The sequence below is a fragment of the Octodon degus genome, unplaced genomic scaffold (genome assembly GCF_000260255.1).
Source record: "Octodon degus isolate 3935 unplaced genomic scaffold, OctDeg1.0 scaffold00021, whole genome shotgun sequence".
In the NCBI taxonomy this organism is placed as follows: Eukaryota; Metazoa; Chordata; class Mammalia; order Rodentia; family Octodontidae; genus Octodon; species Octodon degus.
In genome coordinates this window covers 11,330,982-11,358,192 of record NW_004524597.1, presented here as the reverse complement: position 1 = coordinate 11,358,192, position 27,211 = coordinate 11,330,982, and the positions used below count along the sequence as shown (strand labels likewise).

Here is a 27,211-nt window from a genome sequence, read left to right as displayed (position 1 = left end):
TGGCGCCACGCTACGAAGATGGCGTAAAGCGAGTCGTGCCGGGCGGGCTCTACGGAGGCGGCGTAAGAAGGCTGGCCCGGGTGCTCCGCGGCTGAGGCGTGTGCTGGTCCAGGCAACACGGCCGGGGCCGAGTGAGGCCGCACCGCACTCGTTAAAGTTGGGGATCAGCCAACGGAGGCGCCGCTCAGCCGCGGGTGCTAAGAAGGCGCCGCAGCTCTCAGAGGTGAGTCCCACGAAGGAGTGGCCCAGGGCCCACGGAACTCCGTCTCGGGGACGGAGGCCCAGGACCGGTCAGCCTCGGCCTGGGTAGTAGCAGCCCCGGACCGAAGGGTTTGGCCTGGGTGGCAGCAACCCAGGAAACTCGGCCTGGGGGACAGCGGCCCGGGACGGTAAAGCAGGGGTGTCAGGCTGGGTGCCTCGGCCTAGGGGAAGGGAACCGGTACCAGGGAACTTAGCCTGGTGGACAGCGGCCTCGGACTGGGGTGTTAGGCTTGGGGGGTAGTGGCCAGGGATCTGGGAGGCTCAGCCAGGGAATAGGGGCCTAGACCCTAAAATGACAATGGCATGATGAAGGCTCTGCATGCTATTGGGGCTTGGTCCTATGGGTCACTCTGAGCCAATTCAGGTACCAGGACACAGGTGGCAGTCTTCCTCCCTCCCTGTCCTTGAGTGCCCTCTTTTCCCAAGGGAAGCGCTGATCCATTGCACGAGGGCATGTGTTGAAGAGGACCCTCCACAGTTACTGGTAGCTGCCTGGGACCCAAAGAGTGATGTGCAAAGGGCAGTGGACATCATTTATTTGTACCCTAGCCAGCCCACACTTCCTCTTCCCAGTTCCTCCCAGCGGGTGGGGAAGTTATAGAGGCTGGTTCCTGACAACCAGTGTTTCCTGCTAGCTAAAGAAGGTGCCCTTCCGGTCCTGACCATGGAGATCTCTGTAGAACACTCAGTGTACCCTGCTGGGTTGGTGTTCAGTCCCCTTAGTTCCTAAAGCTTATTACTACACCACAGGTACCAGAACCCCCAAAAGCAACTGTGAGGCATAGGTGTTAGATATCTTGCAACTCAGGGAAGTGAGCAGCAAGAACAACATTAATTTGTTTGGGAGTAGAGCTTATGCTCCCCATCTTGGGGTCCCCCTGCCCACTGAGTCACAGGAGCAAAGCAGGCTGAAGGATGGAGTAGTTTTACCTATCCAGTTCTGAGTGACTTTCTCAAATGGGAAGAGAGACAAGAGATGGTGTTTCCTTGCTCTTCAGTGGACACAGAAAGCCATGGGCTTGTCACTTGGCAGGAAAGTGGATCTTACAGGATGCCAGCTCAGCCTTATAGCGGAGCTTCCAATGAGGTTGTCCCCACTCTGTTCCTAAAACTGAGAATCCCTGGAGGTCCTTGTATGGCAGACAATTTAGTGGCCTCCAGCTCTTGAGGAAGGCAGGTTTAAGCTCTGCTGGACAAAAGGCTCAGAGCCTACAGACTTTGCAGGGACTTACAAGGACCTTCCAATAAGTATGGTCTCAGAGCAGTAAGAGGCTGGCCCCTGAGCCTGCATCTGTGTGGAAGCCTTATAGGAAAGGTTGCAGTGCCTCTGTTGACATGGGCTGAAGCTCCTGCACATCGGGCCATGCCTATACCGAGTCCTCTTGGCTCCTTTCTTGCTCTGTCTGTCCCAGACTTTGGTACTCTGGTAATCGCCCTCTTATAGATAAGGAAATCAGGGCAGGTTTCTGACTCACAGGGCTGCCTTTGACTACCTTACTGTACTATCTCATAAGTGGTGGTTGGAAAGAAGGGTTCTGCTGCCCTGAAAACCTGTCGAAACAACTTGCTGTTAATGAGCTGGTTGGGAAAGAGCCAGAAGGAAGGCAGCTGTCCACATTGCTATTTGGGGCAGAGCAGCTCCTGGCCTAATGCTCAGGCCGTCTGTGTGACAGGTGTGAACAGGTACTCAGAAGGTGAACTGTTAAGTGAAAGCAATTTGGACTCTGAAAATTGTATCTGTACCAATCCAGGAACATCAGTGACTTGTCACATCCACATTCATGTTAGACTGTGAGACTGAAATAATGGAGGGGGGTGCATAGCTGTGGTTTGATCAGTCTTGTCAGCCCACATGCAGAGGAAGGACACTGTATCCCTGGGACCTTTAAGTGGGTTCTCCTTTCTTCTGGACTGCCACACTTCCTCACTGGCCTGAGCCTCTGATTCCTATCCATGCCTGTTACAGTTCTTGAGCAAGAGCATCCTGAAGTAGAATGTGGTTCAGTTTCTCTATCCTAAAGCACTCACTTTTTTCCCAACTGCTCAGCATGGATATAGGCTCTACCTTCTGACTGCCTCCTCTTCTCGAGCTCTTCCAGTCTTCCCATTGTGCCCCAGCTGTGTGGAGCCATTTGACCTTCATCCTCTGCTTTCAAAAAAAAAAAAAAAAAAAAAAAAAAAGCCCAGAAGGCCTATGTCCAGCTTAAATGTTATCCTGTCCCCCAGCCCAGGGGGTCTATTGGCAGCACTTGCACTCTCCACATCTCCCTTTCTGGGTTTAGAGGGCAGAGGCTTGCTTCTGTTCGGGTTCTGAATTCTGAGGGAAGCTCCTGAGGCAGTCCAGAAAGGTAGCTCCAAAGCTTTTTGTGGGAGAAAAAGCCTAACCTTGTTTCTGAGTCAAGAGTAAAGAGGAGGCTTGCTGACCTGTTGCCCTTGCACAAGTGTCACTGGAAGGAGAAGACTGTGGGTTGAGATTGGACTTGTTACTTTGTGCATCCAGGCATGGCTGGATAGAAACCTCATGGTGAATGGTATCTCTGCAGAGACCCAGGCTGGGACAGTGTGGGGGCCCCAAATAAGCGAAAAGGCCAGTGATGGCAGACCTTTTAGAACTTTCTTTATACAAACAGCCCTCTGCAGCACATGTGCCATAGGTTCACTGCCACTGCCCTAGGCAATCTGGTTGTACCTTTGTACTTTTCTGTGGGAGCTGCAGTGTAGCTGTCATTTTTTCAGGGATTCATGGGGCACCAGATGGGCTCACTGAAGTCTACATGTTGAAAGACCAGTGGGCAAATGCCTCATTCTTGCCTGCCTGTCCTGGCAAATGTACATCACATTTCTGCTTCCCATACCCAGTGTCTCAACTGAGGCCAAAGAACCTTCGAGAACTGTTATTCCTACCTCCCTGGTGACCGAGCTGGAGGATGTGCCTGGAAGGATTTGAGGATATCTGGAAGAAAACAGGTCGATAGCTGCTGTTTGGAAATGTCATAATGTAACTTCACTGGTTATAGACAGACATTGTGGTTTCCTGACCCTCTGGGAGCAAGCATGCTTCATTGCAAAAGGATTTCCTCCTTGCACTCTCCTCCACTTTCCTTGAAAAAGTTGCCCTTTGGAATTAGACACTCAGGCAAGTTGAACCCTATTAGACTTAACGCCCCTTGCCCTATCCCATCCACTTCCCAATTCCCCTTGAAGGGAAATGCAGCTAGATCTGGGGCTTTCTGGAGCCCTTTGCACTCTTGAAGAGGCAGTGGTGTGGAGACTATAGAGTTCGCTGAGGAAGGAGGTGCTAAAAGGTCTGTTCTTGGGCCAGGACCTACTCCCATTCAACTCCTTTCATCCTCTTTTTGGGCCCAGTGGAGGACTTGGTGCTTCCTGTCCTGCCGCCAGCGGGGCCCTCAGCCTATCAGGGCTGAGGCTGCTCCTGCTGCTACTTGGCAAACAAGAAATTTAGTGCTAAAAAACAAGAGTACTCTTCTTGTATGCTTCTTTCCCTGTAGAAATAGTATTTCACATTAAATGTTGGACTTGGGAATTAAAAAATGAAATCTTAAGTATGTTTCTGTTTCCCTTACAATATCACTTTGAAAAACTTAATTTCCTTTTTCATGATGCATAATTAAGGTGATGTGCAAACTCCATAAACATAGGACATATAATGACTCCTCCCTATTCCCTACCACAGACAGGACTGGCTTGTGGACATTCTTCAGATTTTCCTTTCCTGAATCTGTCAGGACACTTCTCTTGTCCCTCCACAGAGGATCAGGTGCCTCAGAGTCCAGCCTCAAGGGTCTCTGTAGTTCAGCTGTAAGCAGGGTCTGAGGATCTCAGAACCCCCAGCGCAGTTCTGGTAGCTCAGCCTTGAGTCCTGATTTCCATGCTTGAGCCGGTGGCTGGTAGCTTGCAGATGACAAAGTACTCAACAAAAACTGACCAATCTAGAACTGAAGAAAGCCCTTTTGTAGCACACACACTCTTGTGTTAGCTTCAGCTTGGTAGGGTGAGGGGGTTTGGGCAGGCTGTGTTCCTTCCTGAGTTTTTTTAGCAGAAAGTTTTGTGCATTTGGATCCCAAGGGTTTTATTTCTATATGTGAGCATTTTATTTTGAGAACCTCTGTGGTTCACTTTGCTGAGGTTGTTCACGTAGGAGGGCAACAACTGAATGTGTGAAAGAGGCTACAGTGGTCTCACACAGGGCCAGGGAGAACAAGATGGGAACATGTGAGTGCCTCTCCTGCCATGGCTCCTCTTGTGTGGTAAGTGGTACCAAGAAAAGCAGAGCCATGGAACTTGAAGCAGCAGTTTACATGTTGGCTGTTTGAGCAGCCAGGTGGGGATGCCTCAACCTGGGTTCAGGGAATCTTACCTGGCAGTTTGCCCTGATTCCTGCGTTTGGGTACCTTGTCTTTGTGATACTCAGCTTTCTCCCTGCCTGGTGCTAGTGTATGGCCAGCCTCCCTCCAGGCTGAGAAACAGCAAAACAGAATCTTGAGCCACCCCTTCTGATGTCATGGCTGGCCTAGGGGTCATCACCTGCCTTTCTAACTAAGCTGGACAAATTAGGGCCCTTAGATGAGGGCAATGCGGTGCTGACTAAGCCTTGCTGCCCCAGGGCGCTGGTCTCCTGTTATGGGGCTGATGCAGCTTTATTTTATTTGTTGCTATTATTTTATCATAATTATTGTATGCATAAGGATTGAACCCAGGCCTTCACACTAAGCTATATCCCTAGCCTGCCCCCCCTCTTTCTCTCTCTGTGTGTGTGTGTGTGTGTGTGTGTGTGTGTGTGTGTGTGTGTGTAGTACAGGGGATTGAAACTAAAGCCTTCATGCTGAGCTATAGATCCCCAACCCTTATTTTTGTTTGGAGTCATGGTCTTGAAGTTGCCCAAAATTTCAGTCTTCCTGCTTCAGCCTCCTAAGTGCTAGTATTACAGGCATATACCACTGTCCCAGATACAGTACAGCCTTTCAGTTGGTATAGATGATATCCCTGTCACAGGCCCAGGGCTTGGGCCACATGCCTCCTGGAACTGATTCCCAGAACTCTGGCTTGTGCAGAAAAGCTCGGAGGCCATATTTGACTTTCTCAGACAGAGCTCAGACCCTCCAAGAAGGTGTGCCCTCTGTATAGAAGCCACCATTGCCAGTCTACTTGGCATCCCTTCCCAAAGCACTGACCTGGCTACAGGTGCATCAGCAGCTTGGGTATCTGCACCTTGGATGAGTCTACTCCCCAGCACTGTGACCTGTTTGTGGACTGCAAGACTGTGTGTGGAGTGGCAGGGTTAGAGTGCTGTGGTGGGGAGCATCCCTGCATCCTTGGGATCTGCTGCTGTGCTCCGACAGAGCCTGATTCAACCTTGTTGGAACCTCTTTTTAAGAAAGCACTGGAGCTGTGGTTTAGCATTCGGGATGTATGTGAGAGCAGATCTGGTGGGACCTCGCCCTTTTAGGTATCCTTCTATCACCTGAGGTATTGCTCCCATTGCCTTGACTTTGGACCCCAGACGGAACCCCTTCCACATCCACAGTGGTAATGCCTAAGCAGAGTTTGTGGGAAGTGTGTGTAAGCCCCATCTCTTGGCCTGGCCTCTTCTTGTCCTTGAGCCATAGGGGACAAGGTAAGAGGCTTGGGCAGGGAGCTTTTGATATGGGCACTGAGGTGCCTTCACCTGTTTCCAGGGATTGCTGCTCTCCAAGTTCTCATGAAGGTGGAGATCAGGGTAAAGTCTTCCCACAGGGTGGGTCCTGGCATCGTTTCTTATTGGGAAAAGAGGGCGTTCTCTCCCTGTCCTTAACCCTTCTGCCTTACAAAATAAAAGTTTTATTGCCTGAGACTATGTACTTAGAGGATAGCCTTGGTATCAGCACTCTCCAGGCTGCCAGCTCATTCTTGGCCTCACATCTGGACTAGCAACTCTTCCTGGTCAGGTGGGTATAATTCTAGGGAGTGGAGAGTAGTGATGGGTGCCAGGCTTGGCTGAGGTTGCCCCCTCCTCCTTTGTTATCTCTTGTATCTGTCTTGGGTGGAGGTGATACTGGGGCTGCTGCAGTTGGCATGTTGGTGGGACAGCCCTTCCTAAGACTTGTCAAGTAGACCCTGGAAGGCAGGCATTGTCACAGGATGAGGAGCTTGGTCTGCTGTCACCCTTGGGTGGGAGCAGATGGAAGGATGCACAGGGCTCTTGCTGAGTGCATTTATGAGTTAGCTTGCCAGTGGCACATTGGCGCCAAGGCATTCCCAGACAAGGATACTTAGGGAGCACTTTTGCCTGGACACCCCATGAGCTGAGGATGTAGACAGGGCTTCTGGTTATTTCAGAATATCGTCCTCAAATTGTTCTGCTAGTAATGGGTGTTGTGCAGTCATAGGAGCAGTCCTAGGCAGAAATTACTGTCATTCTACCTTGGCTGATGAAGGAGGTACTGTAAAGTCTGGGCTGGAAGGCAAGGGCAAGGCAGCACCAGTATACCCTGATAGGGGTCCTTAGCCCTTGGTTAGGCTTCTGAGCTTAGGAAAGTTGTAATGGCCCCCCAGAACCGGATCCTCAGGAAGTACCCTTGAGTTTGTACCTCAGATGTGCTGAGCATCTCTGTTCTGGACAGGCTGTTGAGGACTAGCACTTGTGACATGCCCCCAGAGGTAAAGAAGGATAAGGCCAAGGGAGCAGTACAGAGGGTGTTGATGTCACCACCAGGACCAGACCTTCTGACCTAGAGCAAACTCCATGCTAAGTTCTAAGAGGAATCTTCCTCGTCCTGGGCACCTTGTTCTCCAAGTGCTTGCAGGGCATTCCTCAGCCAAGTCTGGGCCAGGCCAGTGGGTCCTGGTTAATTAGTATCTTCCTTGCAGGGCAGTAGCAGCCACCCCCATACTTCCCTGAGGCCAGATCTAGGCCACTGCCCCATTTTAAACTAGGGCAGCAGTTCCCAGATGAAAGTAGAGAAGGAACTGGCCCTTGAGTCTCAGGGTGTAACAGATGATGAGGGGGAGTCCCTTCCCTTGGCCTGGAAGACAGACATCTCTTTTTAGTGGTCCTGCGATTTGAACCCAGGTCTTTATTCCTGTTAAGGAACCTCTCTAGGGCCAGCCAAATAGCTCAGCGGATTAAAGCTGTGTAGGCATATGCAGGAGCCAGGAGTTCAATCCCCAGGCCTATCTTGCCAGCCCCATCCCCGGGGCATGCTGAGATGGTGATTGAGACTGGGCATGGTGGCAGGCCTTTAATCCCAGCACTTGGGAGGCTGTAAACAGGAGGATCACTGTGAGTCCAGTCTATGCAGTGAGACCCTATAGACCCTGTCCTAAAATACAAAAAAAAAAAAAAAAAAAAAAAGGAAGCGCACTACATTCTCACTTTGTCAGTACAAATATTAAAATAGGAAATCACTCTACCACTGAGCTACATTTCTAGACCTTTTTATTTTTTATTTTGAGAGAGTGTCTTGGTAAATTGCATAGGGTAGACTGGAATATGTGATTCTTCTGGCTCAGCCTCCTAGTGCTAGGATTCCAGGCCTGTGCCTCCCATGGCCAACTAGAAGTGAGTACCTCATCATGCTCAGTGTACCCTGCTCCTTCCTGCTGGCAGGCAGTGTGGTCACAGTGCTCTCTGGCTCTGTAGAGGTGTGTAAGTCATGCAGCAGTAAGAAAGTAAATGCCTGTGGAAGGAGCCTCTCACCATCACTGATTGCCATCTCCAAAGACCTAAAACAGTCCAGCAGTGGCAGAACTATAGATACTTGCTGAGTAAGCACAGGGGCACACAAACGAAGGCACAGAGGCACTGACTACAGCATCAGTTTGCTTTCACCAGGCTTTGCAGAGGAGGGTGACCCTCAGGCAAGATATTGGGACTGTGACATAGGGCCAGAGCCATGCTGTGCTCTGTGGGAAGTTCTTACCCTCATGTTCTATCTGAGGCAAAGCCTCAGGGTGCTGCTTCATAAAAGATCCCACCCACTTCCCAGGTTATTAAAAGATAGACTGAAGGTGGGAAGTAGACTGACCCTGCCCATGATGTGTTCTTCATGGCCCCTACCCTTGTGCCATACACTTATTCACTGTGTGCATAGGCTGTGGAGTGAGAAGACCTGGGAGGCCAGCTTTCCTTGCCTAAAGAAGACTTATCCTGAGGGTCCTTGGACCAGTGACTTGAGTGTGATGACCTCTTTGATGGAGGGTAACAAGCTACAAGAACAGGTGGACCTGGAGGGTGCAGAGTCCACGGAGCTGCTGCTAGGTTCTCCTGTCAGAATCCCCTTCCTCCCCACGAGAAAGGCACATGAAGCCTTGGTACAGCTATTTACCATACATAAGTTCATCAGCCCTGGGGTGAAGGCAAGATAAGAGCTGACAGTTGTACCAAGAAGAAAGGTTCCCTGTGGTCACCCAGTGAGATCAGGATCCCAGGCTAGTACAAGGAAGAAGAGGACAGGCATGGTGGTATATGCCTATATTCCCAGCACACAGGAGACTCAGGCAGGAGGATTGCCACAAGTTTGAGGCCAGCCTGCGCTACATAGTGAGTTCAAGACCAACCTGATCTTGCTGAACACAGAGATCCTGTCTTTTAAAAAACCAAGGAGATAGCTCAGCAGTGTAAGTGGCTGCCTGGTAAGCACAAGGTCCTGAGTTTGAACCCCAGTACCGAAAAAAAAAAAAAAAGGATAAGGAAACTGTGCCAGGAAGCTTCTCTCAGTAAACTCAGGCAGAAGTGGGGCTTGCCCAGCCAAGGTAGTGTTCCTTATCACCCCTGTGGGGGCTCTCTTCCCTGGAGTCAGGTATGGGGTAGTGGAGTGGTATCACCTTGGAAATGTCCTGAATGTCCCAAAAGGTTGGTTCTCAGAGCTTTCTGTTCTTCCTGGGTACTTCTTCCTATTCCTTGTCTTCTGAGCACTCAACAAGAAGAAACTACTGAGTGTGGTGGCGCACGCCTGTAATCCCAGCTCTTGAGAGGCCGTAAGCAGATCATTACGAGTCCGATCTAGTAGTGAGGCCCAGGACACCCTGTAGACCCTTCCCTAAAAATACAAAAAAAAAAAAAAGGAAAAAAAAAAGAAGAAACTGTTGTTCTGCCCTCCAGGAAGGCTGCTCCTCCCTTCCTTTCAGGATCATTTGAGGCTAGGTCCAGCTCAGCAAGCAGTAAGTCATCTTGCATGTCTTCCATGCAGTGGATAGTGCTTCTGCCCTGGTTCTGCTAAGGGGTTAGTGAAGAGCAGGTGAGGCCACACCTCCCCCTGCACTGAATCCTGGTGTTCCTAGTGTCTTTCTCTAGGACAGGCTGCTGAGTGCCCAGTCAGGGGGGCTGCAGGTGGACCCAGAGGTACATGGTTCTTTCACCACAAATGCAGGCAAGGTACTTTGTTGACCACAGATGAGCTCTGGACACAGGAACAGTTTCTGCCTGTGGACAACTCTGTTGGGCATAAGGGTCTGTTACAGGAGGGAACACTAGGAATGCCTTCTGTAGGAGACTGCTGTGTGTCAAGGCTCAGTAATGCAGGGATTGTTCCAGCACTGATGCTAACCATAGGAGAGGCCAGTATCTTGGGCGACCTGGCTGATGTGGGGCTGGGGCTAGGGAATGTGCCTTGCTGGGCCTCTGGCCAGACCCTTGCAGCTATAGCAGCTAATGCACTGAACTGCCTCATGCAGAAGCTACAAGCACATGTGGCTACTAAGTCCCAAGAGGTGGCGTGTCCATATTGAGATGAGTCAGTGAATGCAGCCCAAAGACCTGGACCTCACAGTATCTCAGTAATGTCTTTTTATATGATTTCACATTAACAGTGATATCAGATGTATTGGGTTACACAAAGTAAACCCAGGTTCCTCTTTCCGTCCTTTTACCGCCTTTGCTGGCTTCTAGGAAACCTGAACCTGCCTGGTTTACTCTGGCTTGAGCCAGCCAGGCTTCTTTAAGGAGCCAGGTAAGAAACACATGTGACTTTTGGCCTGGGCAATTTCCAAAAGTATCCACAGGCAACATGTAAACAAATGAGTGGGGAGCCATGTCCACTAAAACTATTTGTGGATAGTGAAACTTGAATTTTATATAATTTTCACCTCCTGTATTGTTTTCCTTTTTAAAAGTTTTTCCCCAGCCAATAAAATATATTAAATGGGCTCTGGCTGGTAGGCTGGTCCATGCTCTGTGACCCTGCTCTGAATCACAGTGTGTTCATTCAGTGCCCATCTTCCTTGTGGAGGAGGCTTGAGTGGGCACAGGACTCAGGACCGGTGGTGCTCTATCCCAGCCAGCCTCTTGGGAGAAAGCAATCCCTCACACTTCAAGTGAGAAGGCCATCAGGTGGATGTTGTGGCTGCATGGCAGACTCGGTTGGTTTGATCAAAGCCTGATGGTGAAAGGGTGCAGAACTGTTGGGCCTATGGCCTACAGTGTTGAGGAAGCCTGAGCTCAGTGCTGCTAGTCCTCTCAGGTGTTAGGTGCTTTTATTTTATTTTTTAAACAGTATTGTACTGGGGAATAGAACTTGGGGTATACTAAGCTCTAGTCACAGCCCTCTTTATTTTTGAGACAGCGTCTCACTAAGTTGCCCAAGCTTGACTCAGACTGGCAGTCCTGCCTCAGCCTCCAGAGTATCTGAGATTGTACATAGGGATGTGCTCTTGCACCTGGCTAAGTGCTGACTCTTAAAGGAACCATCAGCCCAACCACCTGTGGTGTAGAGAGGCCTCCCTATTTGGGACTGCCTCCCAGTTCTACACATACCAGCTTCAGTGTCCCAGAGGTTTATCAAGAAGCCATGGTGGGCTGTTGGTAGATACTATTGAGTCCGGGGTGAGGAGTCCTGGGATTAGGCCTGCCTGTCAGCCTATAATCAGAAGTATAGCCTGGATGCCCACCTCACCCAGAGCCCTGGCATTGGGGCCCTAATAATCCAGGCAGCCTGTGCATGTCAGCCTCCTGTTCATGGACTGCTGCTTGCAGGCCTTGTTTGGGCTCTGCCTCCTTGGCCAGGGGTGTAGGATGGCCTCTTCTGCTGTGTGTAGTCCACCTGCTGAGACCACAGCCAGTGAGGGAGGCACAGGACTCAGGACCAGTGGTGCTCCATCCTAGCCAGTCTCCTGGTCACCTAGGAGGTGTGAGTCTCTGAAAAGGAGGCTGAGGGGCTGGCCCAGGGGAATGGGTTTGCAAGGCTGGCTTGCTAGACTTCCAAAAATGCAGCTTAACCCATGCCCCCTATGTCTTTTTCTGTCCATTGATGGTTCCAGCTATCTTTCTCTGAGACCCTTCTGAGGCTTAGACCACAGGCATGTCCTCTGCCTCTTCATTTTTCCTTTTCCTGTAGTTAAACTTCCATGCATTTTTTTTTCTATAATAGAGCAAAAAGTATGATCTCTTTTCCAACTAATGAATAAAACTCCTGTAAAAGCCAGAGACAAGTGGCATGGGTGTTGCTGAGTATTCAGGGACAGAGTGGGATGATGTGCACTGCTGGAACCCTGGTGGATGGCGTGCTAGCCTCACCCACCTCTACCTGCTGTAGACCTGGCTATGAGAGGAGCCCCACAGTGCTGAATAGTTCGAGTTGAATCCGGGGTCCCTGCCTCTTGTTTTCCCTTACCCCACCATAGGCTGCTCAGCATGCTGGGAACCCTCCCAGGGCCTGGGACTTTCGTCTCTGTGATCACACTGTTTTTTCTCTCTTTTTATTCTCTCTCTCTCTCTTTGTTTATTTTTGTTATGTCACTGACCAGCCAGCCGCCCTGTCTCCGGCGTGGGCACTCTGCTCTCTCCATGCTCCCGTTCGTGTGTTGCCGGCCAGAGGTGACCAGGCCCAGCTCTCAGCGTGGCCACTGTCAGGGAGGCCATGGGGAGCTCCGCCTCCTCCCTGGCCACCGAGACAGAGTCAGACCATGGCTTCCCTAGGGGGCTGCCCTACCCAGGGCCTTCAGCAGCGGCTGGCTGGTGTAGGAGTAGCCCTGGGGCACCTGTCTGGGGGAGTGCCCTGGTCACCAGGCAGCACCCACGTCCCCGGGCCCGCAGGTAAGAAGGTGGGGAGGGACTTCCCCAGAGGGGTCTTGGGCAGGAGGCCTGTTTTTCAGGGTATCCCTTCCTGTCAGAGGCGCTTAGAACTGGGACCCATCTTTTAAAGCTTTCTGGCATTTTATTCCCCATAAGGTACAAGAAGTTTGTTTCCACTCTAGGCTGAGCAAGACCCCTCCTCCAAGGCCAGGGTATGTCAGCACTGCCCACTGTTGGGCACTTCTTTGCCTTGGCTTCTCATGCCTTGCAAAAGCTGCCTGGAGACCCTCTTGGACCAGGGAAGCTGCTGACCCCAGCCCTCATGTGACTGTGACTCCCACAGTCTGCCATCTGCTGGACCAGCATGGAGCTGTGGGTAGCACACAGGAGCCTGGACTACTCAGGTTGCTTTGACATAAGGTCTGAACTCCTGGCACATGAAGAACATAAGGGGTCTTTGGGGCTGTAGGAGGGTTCAGAATCCTAACAGTTACCCTAGTGAATGAGAGCCTCTGTGGAACTAAAGTCTAGGGAGGACAGGAGCAGAAAGCAGCAGAGATCAGTGATAAGGGGGATGGCCCAGCCTGGTGGCTGCACACTGCTTTTTCTGCACATGATGGTCTCAAGAGTACATCTACAGATCCTCTCCATACTTTGTCACTCTAAGGAACACTTCCATATATCTTTTCAAATGGCTGTTGGGAAGTAGTGTATGCATCAAACTCACCTGTTGGTATAATCATTCCCAACCAGTTTGTAGCTTTGTGCAGACATCTTCATGAGCCAATTTATGGCATCTCTACACCCCCAAAAAGATCCTCCTGCCTGTTTGTAGTCACTCCCTCCCTATTCTGGTCCCAAACAACTACTAACCTGCTACCTGTCTATAGGTTTGCCTTTTCTAGAATTTCACATAAGGGGAGTCATACAATGTGTGACCTTATGGGTCAGGTGGTTTTCACTCAGCATAATGTCCTTGGGGTTCATCGACATTACAAATGCGTTAGAATTTCATTCCATTTTATGGCTGAATAGTACTGCATTATAAAGATACACCATCTCTTATTTATGTTCATGGGCACTGGGCTTGTTTCCAATTGGCTTTTGTGAATAATGCTGCTGTAAACATTCACATTGAAGTTTTTGCGTGGATGCATGTTTTCATTGTCTTGGCTAGATCCCTGGAGCAGAATCACTAGGGTTTGTGACTTTCATTGCACCTGTCATAGTGCTTTCCAAAGTGGCTGTACTGCTTCACATTCCTGCTAACAGTGTGGAGTGGGTGTCTAGTGTCTCTCATCCTGAATGTGCTTGTTAGCGTCTGTCTTTTTGACTCTAAACATCCTAAAAGATACACAATTGTGTCTAACTTGGTTTGATTAGCATTTCCCTGATATGTTCTGGTATTGAACATCTTTGTGTTTTCATTTATCCAGATTTTTAAAAACTTCTACCTGTGTAAATCTTGAGGAAAAGTAGTTAGCAGTAGAATTACTGGGCCGAGTCTGGCTGTTTGTGTCTGAACTACATTCTGAGTGTCACAGTGGCAGGCACTGCCCCACAATGAGTCACCACACACTTGCCAGACAGGTGAGTGGGTTTGCTACTTTTATTTTTTATTAAGATGATGTATGCAAATGAAAGTTCAAGGTTTTTAAATCTAGAGCTACAGTTTTCAAGACACATTTAAATTTTTTATCTAGTATAATTTTTTTATTTTAGAAATTCCACACATGTACTAAAAATTCACACAGTATGAGTCAGGCATGGTGACCCACACCTGTAGTCCCAACAACTCAAGAGGCTGAGGCAGAAAGATAGCAAATTTGAGGCCACCTTGGTCAACATTAGACCCTTTTTTTGGGTTGTTGTTGTTGTTGTTGTTGTTGTTTTAGACCCTCTCTTGAAATAGAACTTTGGAAAGTAAGGGCTGGGCATGAAGCTCAGTGGTAGACCACTTGACCAGTCTCCATTAGTACAAGAAAGAAAGGGGGAGGGAAATACAGAGGAATACAAAGAAAGAAATCCCCCTCTTTTTTTTTTTTTTTTAAAGAGCTAGGGAGGCTCAGCCCTTCTTTGTTACCCCCAGCCTGAAATCGCAGACCTTAGGAATACCTGTCCAGGACACAAGCTCTAGACAGCTTAGTCCACTTTCTCCCCAGGGAATCATGCAGCCGTTGTCTGTCTGCCCTGTCTTCCTAGGGTTGTTTGGCAGGAAGAGTGGTGGTGGCCATGGTTCTGGCCACAGTGAGAAAGACTGGAACCCTAGACCAGCACAAGTGCAGAACAATCCCTGAGTGATTTGCCAGTTAGGTCCCTCTGATGGTGTGTGCGTGTGTTGGGTTTGATTCTCACCTTATAAGGTGATTCTCACCTTAAGGTTCCTGGTGACAGCATCACTGGCCTCCTGCCAGACCCTCTGCTATCTGCGCCCTCCACAGCCCTGGTTTGTTCCATCACTGCAAGTGGCTCTGGATCTTAAGGCTGTTATTATTTGACACAGAGTGGTGGCCCCCAAGACATGCAGGAAGAAGTGCTGTTAATGACCTTGAGGAGCCCATAGACAGCCAACTAGAGAGGGAACAGAAGGGAGGAGCTGGGGCTGGCAGAATTTGGGGAGAGCAACTGCTTATATCACACCAGGCTGCCCTACCAGACCCTGTCATCCACATGTGTATATACATACTTGCGGTGCAGTGAGGTACAGTCAAGGGAAACAGTGTACAGACTTTTCCCAGCTCTGATAGGGCACTGGTAGGTCAAGAAAGACACAGAGCAGAAACTGTCTCTGCAGAGCTAAGTATACTGGCTTCACGCCTGTTAGATTCTCACCATATCCTCAGGAGAGCAGATACTATCCTCCAGGCAGCCTCCGTGTATGGTGAAGTGGAGCTCACAGGCCACTGAAGCAGGGAGGACAAGGTTTATGGTGCCTCTGCTGTCTGGCCCACTGCCTCACCCAGTATAGGAGCCCCCCTCACGTGCCATGTCTCTCACCAGCTGCTTCATCAGTGAGCAGTTGGTTCAGAAGGGCTGGCCATCCTCAGAGAAAGTAACCTAGCCCTTCTCCACCCCAAGAGTGGCCAAGAATAATCTTGGAAGGAGGTATTTTCTCCCTTGGGAGCATGAGGTAGAAGCCTTGAGCAAATAGTACACAGTGAACACGGAACTGCTGAAGTCAGCCTGGTCCACAGGGTGTGGAGCTATCAGGTGATATATCAAGCTGTACAGCTGGCAGGTATGGCCAGTATCCCTTGCTGTGGCCTATAGCCCGGATGCCTATCCCCAGAGGTCTGGAGCCTTTGACCAAGATCCTGGGTGGGACACCACTTGCTGACTTAGTTTCTCATGATGAGAAGGCCTTCTCATCATAACAGGGTGCAGTGGCCTTAGTTTCCCCAGCAGTGCTCCCTCCTGGCTTTTTCAGGTGGGCTTTGTCATATGCCCCATGAGCTCACAGCCTCCCTTTCAAGTCCAACTGTGTGTTAGTAGTGCCCAGCCAACTGGTATCCTGTGCCGGATTTTCTGTGTAGTCCCCTCACAGACCCTTGTCTTGATCTTTCTCACCATAAACCAGTCCCTCTAAAAGTAGAATTGTTCCTTGGGTCTTCAGCATGGCTGCCTCTAGACTGAACTTGTACGCTGCAGGATAAGAGAGCATTTTTTTGAGAATTCTGTAGGACCTGTGTGTGTGTGTGTGTGTGTGTGTGTGCGCGCGCGCGCATGTGCGTGTGTGCATGTGCGCACGCTGCGGGTAGAACCTTACACCAGTAGGCAGCTGCTCTGCCCTGACCCCAGCCCTAGAATTTCAGAAGGGATTTGTCAACTCATCAGATCAGTTTGAGTCTTTGGGCTCCTGATGTGGGATTTTGCTCACAGGCCTGGTGGTGTCTGTCCTGGCCTCCTGCTGCTATTTCATGGGCTTCAGGACTTTGAGTCCCTGGTCCCCTCACAGACCCTGCAGTGGATGCACCAAAGCAAGTGAGCCAAGCAAGGTGACTTCTGGGGCCCCATCAAGTCTCCCAGCTACCTGGCCACTGGCCCTCAGCCCCTTCCACCCCAGCCCACATGAAGCAGAGGGGGCCAGGTCTCAAATCCCTGGTCCCAACTGGCCTTTTGTCCCACAGGCCCTTCTGCCCAGCTTTCCATTTTTCCAGGACCAAATCTAATTTGGAAGGATTGGTTTTTGTTTAAGGTTTCTCAAATACTGACAGAATCTTCCTGATCTTGCCCTATCCATCAAGAAGACTTTGACACCTCTCATGTCCCTCTGCCCATGTCCTTCCACGTACTGGCTAGACCAGCTGATACCATGCTTTGGATCCAGTTGAGCCCAGGCAAGGCACTGGCCAGTTCTAGAGGGCATAAATACCTGGACTCTCTCTTCCCCAGCACTTTTGAAATTCTTACTTTCAATCTGGGGCCTGAGATGGAGGCAGGGCATGTTCTGGAGGGCCTGGGCTACCCGCCTGGACAGCCAGTTGTTGCATGCGAAAGCTGTCTCTGCCTGAATCTGTTTTCTGGAGATTCCTGAGGAATGGGCTGTGAAGGTCAGGTTCACTGCTGGCCACACAGGCCCCTCTGGCTGTCTGGCTGGGCTGTGCTGCCAAGTGTGTGTGTGCTAATGAAGCCAGTTGCCCAGGCATGTGCTTAAGCATGTACGCACACGTTTCTTAGGGGCACATGCTGCCGTGTTCTGCGTCTTGATATTAGCCCTCTGCATGAAAGGGAAAGGTCTGGGCATTTCCAGGGAGGTTTCTTTGGTTTTCCAAGAACAGAAACCCAGGTCTAGTGAACCATATACTCCACTACCCCAGGGCTCTACAGAGCCCCTCTTATCTACTCAGGCCTTACCCTCTGTGGACATAGCCATGGGCAGGTCAACACCCTCCCCCCATCATGTGTGCCAAGCACAGTTCTACCAGCCCTTTATAGAATCAGCTCTGGGAATCATTTGTGTTGCTTGGGGAGATCTTGGGGGTTTTGTTTTTCCTGAAGAGTGAGTTTTCTTTCTTCTTGACCAAAAGGATTAGAAGTGCAAGCTTGTTATAAAGAACAATTGATTTTCCTGCAGGCCAAGCCACAGTTAGTTGAAGAGATGTTATGGAGTGCAGAGACCCCCTTCGCCAGCCCAGCCTTACCTATCCCAGGTCCCTTTAGACCTGGAAAACTCCTGCCTGTTGTGAATACTGCCTGCTTCCCTGTGTCCCAGCACCTCCTCTTCTAGACAGGGAGGAGAGGCCCAGAAACTCACCCAGATCTGGGGTTGCTGACACCCTCCCCTTCACATACTGTCCTCTGTATCTGGTCCTGAAACCCAGGAGGGACCATGTGTCTTGTCCTCAGGATGGCAACAGGTGCAGGCTTTCTGGCCCTGACCACCAGCCCAGCCCACACTTGCTATGCTCAGGCAGTTCTCCTGGGCAGGCTCTGTGCAGCCACCTAGGACCCACCACTACCCTACCACAGGTTCATCCAGATCCAGAACTAGGACTTAGGGGCATGTCATGTCCAGTGAGCAAGGAGACTAGAACATGGGATTGACCTTGGATATATGCTTTAGACCCTCGAACAGCAGCCCCCCTACCTACCTGAGCACAGGCAGAGTGCAGCCTGATCCCGAGTTGGCCACAATCCCCATGTCACCAGCTCCCCCACCCCTAGTTGCCCTCCCTGATAGGGTGGTGTAATGACCACAAGCCTCACAGGAGTCTCACTGACCAGGGCCTTCCCTTGCAGCCACACACACTCACCCGGGTCTATGGCCACGGTGGGGGAGTGGTCCTGTGCACGTTGCACCTTCCTGAACCCAGCCGGCCAGCGCCAGTGTTCCATCTGCGAGGCCCCCCGGCACAAGCCTGACCTGGACCAGATCTTGCGGCTCAGCGTAGAGGAGCAGAAATGGCCCTGTGCTCGCTGCACATTCCGGAACTTCCTGGGCAAGGAGGCCTGTGAGGTGTGCGGTTTCACCCCAGAGCCTGGCCGTGGGGCCACCTTGCTGCCCATCATCAATGGGGTCCTGCCCAAGCCTCCCACTGTCCTCGTGGAGCCAAAGGGCAGCTGCAAGGAAGAGGCTGGCCCAGTACGGACAGTGGGACTGGGGGCTGTGGAACCAGCCAGGGGACACCCTGAGGAGGAGGAAACAGAGGAGCTAGAGGACCCAGAGGAGGGGGCAGAGCCCAGAAGTGGCTGGGCCTGCCAGCGCTGCACCCTGCACAACACACCTGTTGCCAGCTCCTGCTCTGCCTGTGGAGGCCCCAGGAAACTGTCATTGCCCAGAATCCCCCCAGAGGCACTGGTGGTCCCTGAGGTAGTGGCCCCCTCAGGCTTCCATACTGTACCCGTCCCTACCCAGCCAGTTCTTCCTGGGGAAGGTGCTGAGGCTGACCCTCCCTCTACCAGCCAAGGTCTAACTTCTGCTAACCAGGAAACTCCCAGGGTACCACCTTTCAGCCCCTTCTCCTCCACCCTACAGAACAACCCTGTACCCCGAAGTCGCCGAGAGGTTCCTCCTCAGCTGCAGCCACCTGTGCCTGAGGCTGCTCAGCTCTTACCCTCCACTAGCTCTAAAGGCTGGTCTGGAGCTGGAGCCGGGGCTGGGGCCGGGGCCGGGGCCGGGGCCGGGGCCGGGGCCGGGGCCGGGGCTGGGGCCTCCCGCCTGGCAGAGCTTCTGTCAGGCAAGAGGTTGAGTGTGCTGGAGGAGGAAGTCCCAGAGGACAGGCCTACCCCTGGTGAGGCCTGCAGCCCCACCCCAGGCAGTGATGTCATTGACCTGACCGGTGACACCGTACGCTACACACCTGCCAGCCCCTCCAGCCCTGACTTCACCACCTGGGCCTGTGCCAAGTGCACACTCCGGAACCCAACAGCAGCCCCCAGGTGCACAGCTTGTGGTTGCTCTAAGCTGCATGGCTTCCAGGAACGTGGTGAGCCCCCCACCCATTGCCCAGACTGTGGTGCCAACAAACCAGGTCCCTGTGGCAGTGGTTGTGGACGATGCCTCTCAGCCCATAAGGCCTCCCGCCTCCTAACCGAACATCCAGGCCAGTGGGCCTGTCCTGCCTGCACCCTACTCAACACACCCCGGGCCAAACACTGTGCAGCTTGCCACACTCCTCAGCTGCTGGTGGCCCAGCACTGGGGAGCCACACCCCTGAGGCGCAGGGAAAGCATGCACGTGGAGAAGCGGCGTCAGACAGATGAAGGCGAGGCCAAGGCTCTCTGGGAGAACATAGTGGCTTTCTGCAGGGAGGTGAGTGACCCTTCCTTGACCTGAACTCAAGCTCAGCCTCCAGACCACTGATGTCCGCTAGTGACTAAGATGTGTGATAGTCTCCGCTTGTCAAGGAACATCCCTAAATCCCTCAGATGTGTGAGCTCACAGAGGAGCACTGTGGGGTGGCCACGAGCAGTGTGTAAGCTGTTGAAACTCAAGGTGAAGGAGCAGTGGCAGTCTCCCCAGGCAAGGGCCAAGGGCAATTCAGTGCTGCTGTACTTTGCTGTTCTAGCCCTTCCTGAGCCTGGCAGTAGCAGCAGGCTGCCTTATTCCCCCTTACCTCTCACTTGCTGGGCTGTACCCTCTCCCCAGTACGTACATGTTGCAGTCAACTTGTCATCAACTGCACTGTAATTGCATCCCACACACTTAGGATAATCCGGACAGTGAACACTCCACATAGGTCAGTCTGACCAAACACAGAGGTCTGTAGGTCACACATAGACCCAACTCATCCTTCTAGTCTTTCCAGGGATGGTGGGATCATCCTGGACCTGAGTATACCCTGCTCAGCCTGAGTATCTGGCTGTGATCCCTACAGAACAATGTGAACTTTGTAGACGACAGCTTCCCCCCTGGGCCTGCATCTGTCGGCTTCCCTATGGGCGACAGTGTCCAACAGCGTGTAAAGCAGTGGTTAAGGCCCCATGAGATCAACTGCTCTGTCTTCAGGGACCACAGCACACCGTGGTCCGTCTTCCACACCCTCCGACCCTCGGACATCCTGCAGGGACTGCTGGGGAACTGCTGGTGAGCTCCAGGCACCTGCCCAGGGCCAACCAACCCTGGTGGAGGATGGGTGGCCACTGGTCTGGCCATGGTCCCCTGGTGAGGCCACCTGGTCCACACAGGTTCCTGAGTGCACTGGCAGTGCTAGCTGAGCGACCTGACCTAGTCGAGAAGGTGATGGTCACACGTACCCTATGCGTGGAAGGTGCCTACCAAGTGCGACTATGCAAGGATGGCACTTGGACCACAGTGCTGGTGGATGACATGCTGCCCTGTGATGAAGCCGGTTTCCTCCTCTTCTCACAGGTGGGCCCATAGGGTTTGGAATGGGGTGGGCAGGTTGGGACTGCCTTGTGACTCCAGCCTTTCCCCAGGCACAGCGGAAGCAGCTGTGGGTGGCTCTCATCGAGAAGGCACTAGCTAAGCTACATGGCTCCTACTTTGCCCTCCAGGCAGGGCGCGCCATCGAAGGCCTGGCCACACTCACTGGCGCCCCTTGCGAGAGCCTGGCGCTGCAGGTCAGCTCCACTAACCCCCGAGAGGAGCCTGTTGACACTGACCTCATCTGGGCCAAAATGCTGAGTTCTAAGGAGGCTGGGTAAGAGCGGCAGGTGCTGTCAAGGCCTGCAGCATTGGGAGGAGAGGCAAAGTGAGTGGTGGGAAAAGCAGGAGGCAGTACCCTATGACCCTCACAGAGTTTTAAGAGGAGCTTCTGCACAGACTGGCTACAGTCTATAAAGAGTTGGTCAGGCCTCTGTCCAGGTGGGGCCATTGCTAACGTTTTGGGAAGGCTATACCTGATTTGGCCTATGCCAGTGACTACTGCCTCTATCTCAGAGCCTACTGAGGCTTCTGTGGGGTGGAGAGAATGACTGAGACTGGCCCCATCTGGTCAGCATTCTGAGCCTTGACTGAGACTCTTGGGAAGGGTACAGACCCTAGGATCCACTTTCCCCAGCTGGGTCCAGGATAAAGGGCTAGGCTCAGATTTTCTGAGCATGTGTCCCCCGTGGGCAGGGGGGCCCCCATCTGCTGCCCCTACCGACTCTGGTCAGCAAAGGCTGCTCTGCTGCACAGGTTCCTCATGGGTGCCTCCTGTGGTGGGGGCAACATGAAGGTAGATGAGGCTGCCTACGAGAGCCTGGGCCTACGCCCCCGCCATGCCTACTCCATTCTGGACGTCCGTGACATTCAAGGCTCCAGGTAGGTCCTGGTGGTTGTGGTCAGGTGTGGGGATACATGTAGGAGTATAGTATAGTCCTGGCTCTCAGCCCTGTGGTCTGCAGGCTCCTGCGACTCCGGAACCCCTGGGGCCGTTTCTCCTGGAATGGCAGCTGGTCTGATGAGTGGCCTCACTGGCCAGGGCACCTGCGGGGTGAACTGATGCCACGGGGCAGTAGCGAGGGTGTCTTTTGGATGGAGTACAGCGATTTCATCAGGTACTGCACACTCTGGCCTAACACGGGTGGATCTTTGGGAAACACTACCCACCCTTTTGCTAGCCTTGAGCAGCACAGCTTCAGTGTATCCTGGCTTTTGCTAGGACTCTGAGCCACAGCTCTTGAGCTTCCCTTTAAATCCAGGCCTAGAGGCAGTGTGGACCTGGTGGTACCCAGGAAGCTATAGCCAGGACAAGTACTTCCTGGCTGGGAGAGTCCTTCCTGAGGGATTCCAGTGGAAGACAAGGGCTGCACACAGACAGTGAGGTCTATGGTCCAGTGCTAGGAGCCAAAGATCAGAGGCCCATAGGTATGGACACCGTGCCTGAGCTGCAGTATCAACACACTTGTCCTCATATCCAGGTACTTTGACTCTGTGGATATCTGCAAGGTGCATTCAGATTGGCAGGAGGCACGAGTTCAAGGGAGCTTCCCCAGCTCTGCCAGTGGGCCTGTGGGAGTTACGGCACTTACTGTACTGGAGCGTGCTTCGCTGGAGTTTGCCCTCTTCCAGGAAGGCAGCAGGTGGGCAGTGGGCAAGGTTTCTTTGCTAGGCTGAAGCCCATGGCCACAACCATATAAACCACTGGCCTACTGTCTTCGGCCTGCAGGCGCTCAGACACAGTGGACAGCCACTTACTAGACCTGTGCATCTTGGTATTCCGGGCCACTTTTGGCAGCGGTGGCCGCCTGAGTCTGGGTCGCCTCTTGGCCCACAGCAAACGTGCTGTGAAGAAGTTTGTGAATTGCGATGTCATGCTGGAACCCGGGGAGTATGCTGTGGTGTGCTGTGCCTTCAACCACTGGAGCCCTGCTCCACCAGGGCCCCCTGCCACACAGGGTAACAGCTCCCCCCAGACCCTGGGTCTGAGCCTGCCTTCCCATTTGGGAAGCCTGCCAGCTCCCTTATTCATGCCCCCCACAGCCTCCAGCCCCTCAGCAGGGGTCCCCCGAGGCACCCCCGAGCCTCCAGGCCATGTGCTTGCAGTATACAGCTCAAGACTGGTTATGGTGGAGCCAGTGGAGGCACAGCCAACCACACTGGCCGACGCCATCATCTTGCTCACTGAGAGCCGGGGTGAACGACATGAGGTGGGTAGAGTTCCTCACTATGAGTGGGTGGTCCCAGCCTATATAGGTGGGTAGAGTTTGTCACCCTATAGGTACGTGGCCCCAGCCTATATATGTTATCTGTGCCTAGGGCCGTGAAGGCATGACCTGCTACTACCTGACACATGGCTGGGCTGGGCTTATCGTGGTGGTAGAGAACCGGCACCCCAGGTCCTACCTGCATGTCCAGTGTGACTGCACTGACAGCTTCAATGTGGTGTCCACGCGTGGCAGCTTACGTACCCAGGACAGTGTGCCACCCCTGCACAGGTGGGTGTTCCTGCCCCATTCCCCAACCCTGGCTTCCCACTGGTCCTCACCAGCCCCTTCCCCCCAGGCAGGTCCTGGTGATCCTGTCCCAGCTGGAGGGCAACGCTGGATTCTCCATCACACACCGCCTGGCACACCGAAAGGCAGCCCAGGCCTTCCTCAGTGACTGGACTGCCTCCAGGGGCACCCATAGCCCGCCTCTCACACCTGAGGTCGCTGGCCTACATGGGCCTCGGCCCCTGTGATTGCTGTGCCATTGGGTGGGGGCTTGTGCAGACTGCCCACCTGTTCCCCACATGCACTTTATGAGGGAGACCCCAATGAAGGACGCTTGAACCAGAATCTCAGGACCCCTGCCCAGGGAGCCGCCAGCCACAGCTCCCCCTGGGCTCTCCCATGCCCTTCTACCCCTCCCCATCCCTGAGCACCCTCAGGCCCCTGGCCCAGGCTCCCAGACACTAAGCAGAATACCTCGAACCAGGTGAGCCACATGCTAGCCCCCATGACCTGCCAACCCCAGGGACAGCATCCAGCAACAGTGGGGTCTGAGCCAGGCTGGCCCATCACCCTAAGCATGCATGGGTCATCTCCTGCCAGGAAGAGGTAGCCAGGAACTCTGTTCACAAACCAAATCTGGGGTCAGAGGCTAGGACCCCATGGTGAAAGCCAGGACTACCCTTGGTTCCCAGGAGGCAGCCTCTCCTCAGTTTGCCCAGAGCCTGGCTCCCACCCCTAAGAGGCAGGCAGAATTCCAGAAACCCTATTGTTTGAGCAGCGCATCCCAGGAGGTAGGTGCCTGGTAGCCACAGGCTGGGGCCCCTCCCATGATACTATGCAATTCCTGGAGCGCCTGCCAGGATCGAAGCCATGACGGGGCAGCAAGTTGGGAGCTGGGCCCAGCCCTGCTGTTTGGTGGGGTGCTTTGTCCTCATCAGCCCTGACTATGGCCATCCAGGCCACGGTCCAGTAGAAGCCCCATCCTATGGCCTTCACTTAGCCACAGAGAGGGACCCTAGCCCTATCACAGGCACAAGGCAGGACACAGCCACTCCCCCCAGGAAGCCCAAGGAACTGAGCCACCCACCTGCCTGGCATCCCCTTGCTGCTTGCTGAAGCCAGTCACCTTGTCTGCCACATGGATGTCCAAGTCCAGCTTCCTGGGTTCCCTGCCCAGCTACCACTGTCATGCAGGCAGCCAGCCTGCCCATAGTCCTCGCACCTTGTGGGGTTTGTAAGGTTTTTACACCTGGAAACACACTCCCCTCTCCCCTCTGGGCCTCCTTTTATTCTGAGCTGTGAATATTTTTAACCCTGTAAATATGGCCAGCTCTCCCAACACAGAGACCATTTTATCAGCTGTCAGTCCCTTCCTGGTTTGAGGACTCCATGGGCGGTTTCCACTCAGGCTCCAAGGACCAAATAAAAGCGATTTGTTTTGTAAGGGAGGCTCCTATCTGTTTCCCACCTAGGGTCTGGGTCTGCAAAAAAGCAGACTGTTCAAGGGCCACTTCCCTAGGCAGCAGTTGGGGTCTCCATGGTGGAACCATAGTTGCCAGGGCCCTTACAGTGCAGTTGTCCCCAAAGTTAGCTTCTGATGTGCCACTGGAGGGCAGAGGAGAGACTGGGCAGACAGGAAGGACCAAGCATCCAGGCTGGGCAGAGGCTCCGGCCAGACTACAACCTTAGAAAGGACCCTCACAGACAGGACAGAGTGTGTGTGTATGTGTGTATGTGTGTGGTTTTTCCCTCCTTATATTCCAGGGCCCTGTCTGAATCTATCAGTCACCAGGCAGAAGCAGATGCAGTGAGCGGGGAGACTGGGATGGCAACTCCTGCTCCTACTCCTACTCTGCTTTTGCACTGCTTCCCTTCCCAGGCTTGTTCAGCTTGGGCTTCTGACTTGTGTCACAGGTGATGCTGAGCTGTTCAGCCCCCTCAGGCCTGCCCAAGCCCCTTTGGGGCTGGAGGATGCCTCCTAGGCGGAGCGGGACTGGAGGGGCACGGCCAGAGTGCTCCTTGTAAAAGGCTGTCACAGGCCAGCCCATCGAATGTGAAAGCAATTAAAGCCACCAGCAGTGTTGGCTCCAGGCGGGCCTCGGGCAGCAGGGCAGCTGCCATAACACATCTCACCTCGAAGCCCACAGTGCTGGAGCCCAAAGCACTGGCCCTGCCCCCCTCTACTGCACACCAAGCTGGACCTCCTGTGGGGTGGGGCCCAGGCCATACCAGCCTCACACCTGGCAAAAGCTGGCACCCTGGCATCCCAGACCCAGGCTCTTCTCAAGACCCCTTCCTTCTGCACCCCCCTCAAGCACCCACCCCATTCTGGCCTCTAGCCTCCAGCCCTGGGACAGCCCAGGCAGGAGGTCCAGGATACAAGACACAAAAGTCCTCCAGTGTCTACAGCAGGCCTGCAGCTGCACATTTCCTCCCCTACTAATACACAGGTTGGCATGAGTAGGTAGGCAGAGGTGTGGGTGGAGAGAGGAGGGCTCCACAGAGGAGTTTGGAACACTCAGGTGAGATCTTTAAGCAAATATTGGACGGTAAGCTGGAACTCCTTGGGTGCAGTGCAGTTGGGGCAGGGAGTGGCCTGGAGGAAGCAACTGGACTGTGAGAGAGTGGAGAGGTGGCCAGCACAGCCTTAGAAGCTAACAGCATCCACTTGGGCATCAGCAGGCCTGGCCAGATGGCTAAGCCACTATCATACACCTGGGATTCAGCTCAGCCTGCAGGGAGTAAAGTGGATTGTCCTGAGCATAGGATTACAGAGCTCAAGAGAGAACAGACAGGAGTCATCATTGCTGCTGAGAGTGGACACAGATGGTGGGGAGACAGTCCCCAGGGCTCCCCTACTTTCCCTCTCTTAAGCTCCCCTCCCTTCTCCAATCTCCTGTTGCCTCACCTAAACAGTGTCACGATCTTATCCATGGCCCTCTAGTCTCTACTTCCTGGCCAGGGCTGGCCCTATTCTCCCACGACCCCCTCCCAGCCCTCATTGCTGGTGCTGCGAGCTATCATGGCCTTCCTGGGGCAGGCGGTGGCGTGTTCTCACTTGTGAGGCATCCCTGTCAGAAGCACTTAGTGTACAAATTAGCTGTGGCCTCCCTGCCTCCCTGTGTAGAGCTCTGGGCGCTGGGCTGACAGGGCTGTGCTCCTGGCCCTCTCCTGCCTGCCCGGGGCACATGGCTGCCCAGTGTGGACCCCTGGCTGCCACCCACATCTGACCAGGAAGGTCTGTCCCTTGCTGACTGGCCAGAGTTAGTCTCCAGGCCCCCAACCTTGGGCTAGACAAGGATTACCACAGTAGGGGGAGCAATCAGTGAGGTTCTAGGGGGCTCAAGGCCAAGACCAGGATCTGCCTCAAGAGAGGCAAATCCTGGGGTCAAGGGCAGTGGGGGGCCTGGACTTGAAACCAGCTAACAGTCCCCACTACCCCACCCGAATCAGCCTGCCACTCAGGCAGGAAAAATCGTCTGTGACAGGCCCAGGAAGGCCGGCCCCGGGGGCCGCAGAGCAACGCACACAGCTCCTCTTCCAACATATGGCTGCTGTCGGCCCCAGGCACTGCTCAACCAGTGCCAGGCTCAGAGATTGGGTGGGGGCTTGGGTGATCTGAGCCACATCCCACCCGCCTGCTACTGCCCCCTCTGTGAATGGAGAAGCTTCTGCTCTTGCTTGGATACTCTTGGGATGGGGCCCTCCCTCCCACCCAAGGACTGCCTCTCAGCCCCTCCCAGTTATTTGAGACACACAGAAGAGCAGCCCCCACTGAGCCCTAGTTGGCCAATGGTTTGTGGAGAATTCTGAATCTAAGTTCTACTTGTGCCCACCTGTGAGTCAAGCTCCTACCCAGTCCTCTCAAGCCTGGGCTGCCCCTGCCCAATTACCCACCTCCCACTAGCCCCTCATCCCTACTGAGTGCTGGCTGTGTCTCCCCCATGCAGTCACAGTCTGTAGCCTCACAGTGGGTATAGGCTGTCACACACATACCAACCACATACCTCTAGCTGTCCCCCAGCCTGAGGCAAGAGGCAGAAAGTCCCAGGGACAACCCAGGCACTCCAGGTTGAGGGTCTTGTATGCATTCAGGGTTGTCACAGTTCCTGCACCCATCAG

General features: G+C 53.3%; 1 protein-coding gene across 8 annotated transcripts; it reads left to right on the top strand.

The window, feature by feature from the left end:
* On the top strand, positions 1-24,524 carry Capn15 (calpain 15). 8 transcript variants are annotated; one of them, XM_023711585.1, is made up of 14 exons: positions 12,259-12,289; positions 12,425-12,480; positions 13,705-13,858; positions 16,148-16,263; positions 18,008-19,520; positions 20,086-20,294; positions 20,396-20,579; positions 20,648-20,871; positions 21,351-21,476; positions 21,560-21,712; positions 22,076-22,237; positions 22,324-22,804; positions 22,914-23,092; positions 23,160-24,524. In XM_023711585.1, the coding sequence occupies exons 5-14, from the start codon at positions 18,030-18,032 to the stop codon at positions 23,335-23,337; spliced, it is 3,387 nt and encodes a 1,128-aa protein (XP_023567353.1). In that variant the 5' UTR covers positions 12,259-12,289; positions 12,425-12,480; positions 13,705-13,858; positions 16,148-16,263; positions 18,008-18,029; the 3' UTR covers positions 23,338-24,524. The 8 variants fall into 8 exon arrangements, with proteins under 8 accessions (XP_004627992.2, XP_023567354.1, XP_023567350.1 ...); XM_004627935.2 differs by lacking the exons at positions 12,425-12,480; positions 13,705-13,858; positions 16,148-16,263 and adding an exon at positions 1-223 and having other exon boundaries at positions 12,001-12,289; positions 22,324-22,553; positions 22,638-22,804; XM_023711586.1 differs by lacking the exons at positions 12,259-12,289; positions 12,425-12,480; positions 13,705-13,858 and adding an exon at positions 1-223.
* The last annotated feature ends 2,687 nt before the right edge of the window (positions 24,525-27,211 follow it).

Coding starts and splice junctions, on each gene's coding strand:
- Capn15 (XM_023711581.1), top strand. CDS start 12,114: ATGGGGAGCTCCGCCTCCTCCCTGGCCACCGAGACAGAGTCAGACCAT. Junction 20,295..20,395: donor GGACTGCTGGGGAACTGCTG/GTGAGCTCCAGG, acceptor TGGTCCACACAG/GTTCCTGAGTGCACTGGCAG. Junction 21,713..22,075: donor GAGTACAGCGATTTCATCAG/GTACTGCACACT, acceptor CCTCATATCCAG/GTACTTTGACTCTGTGGATA.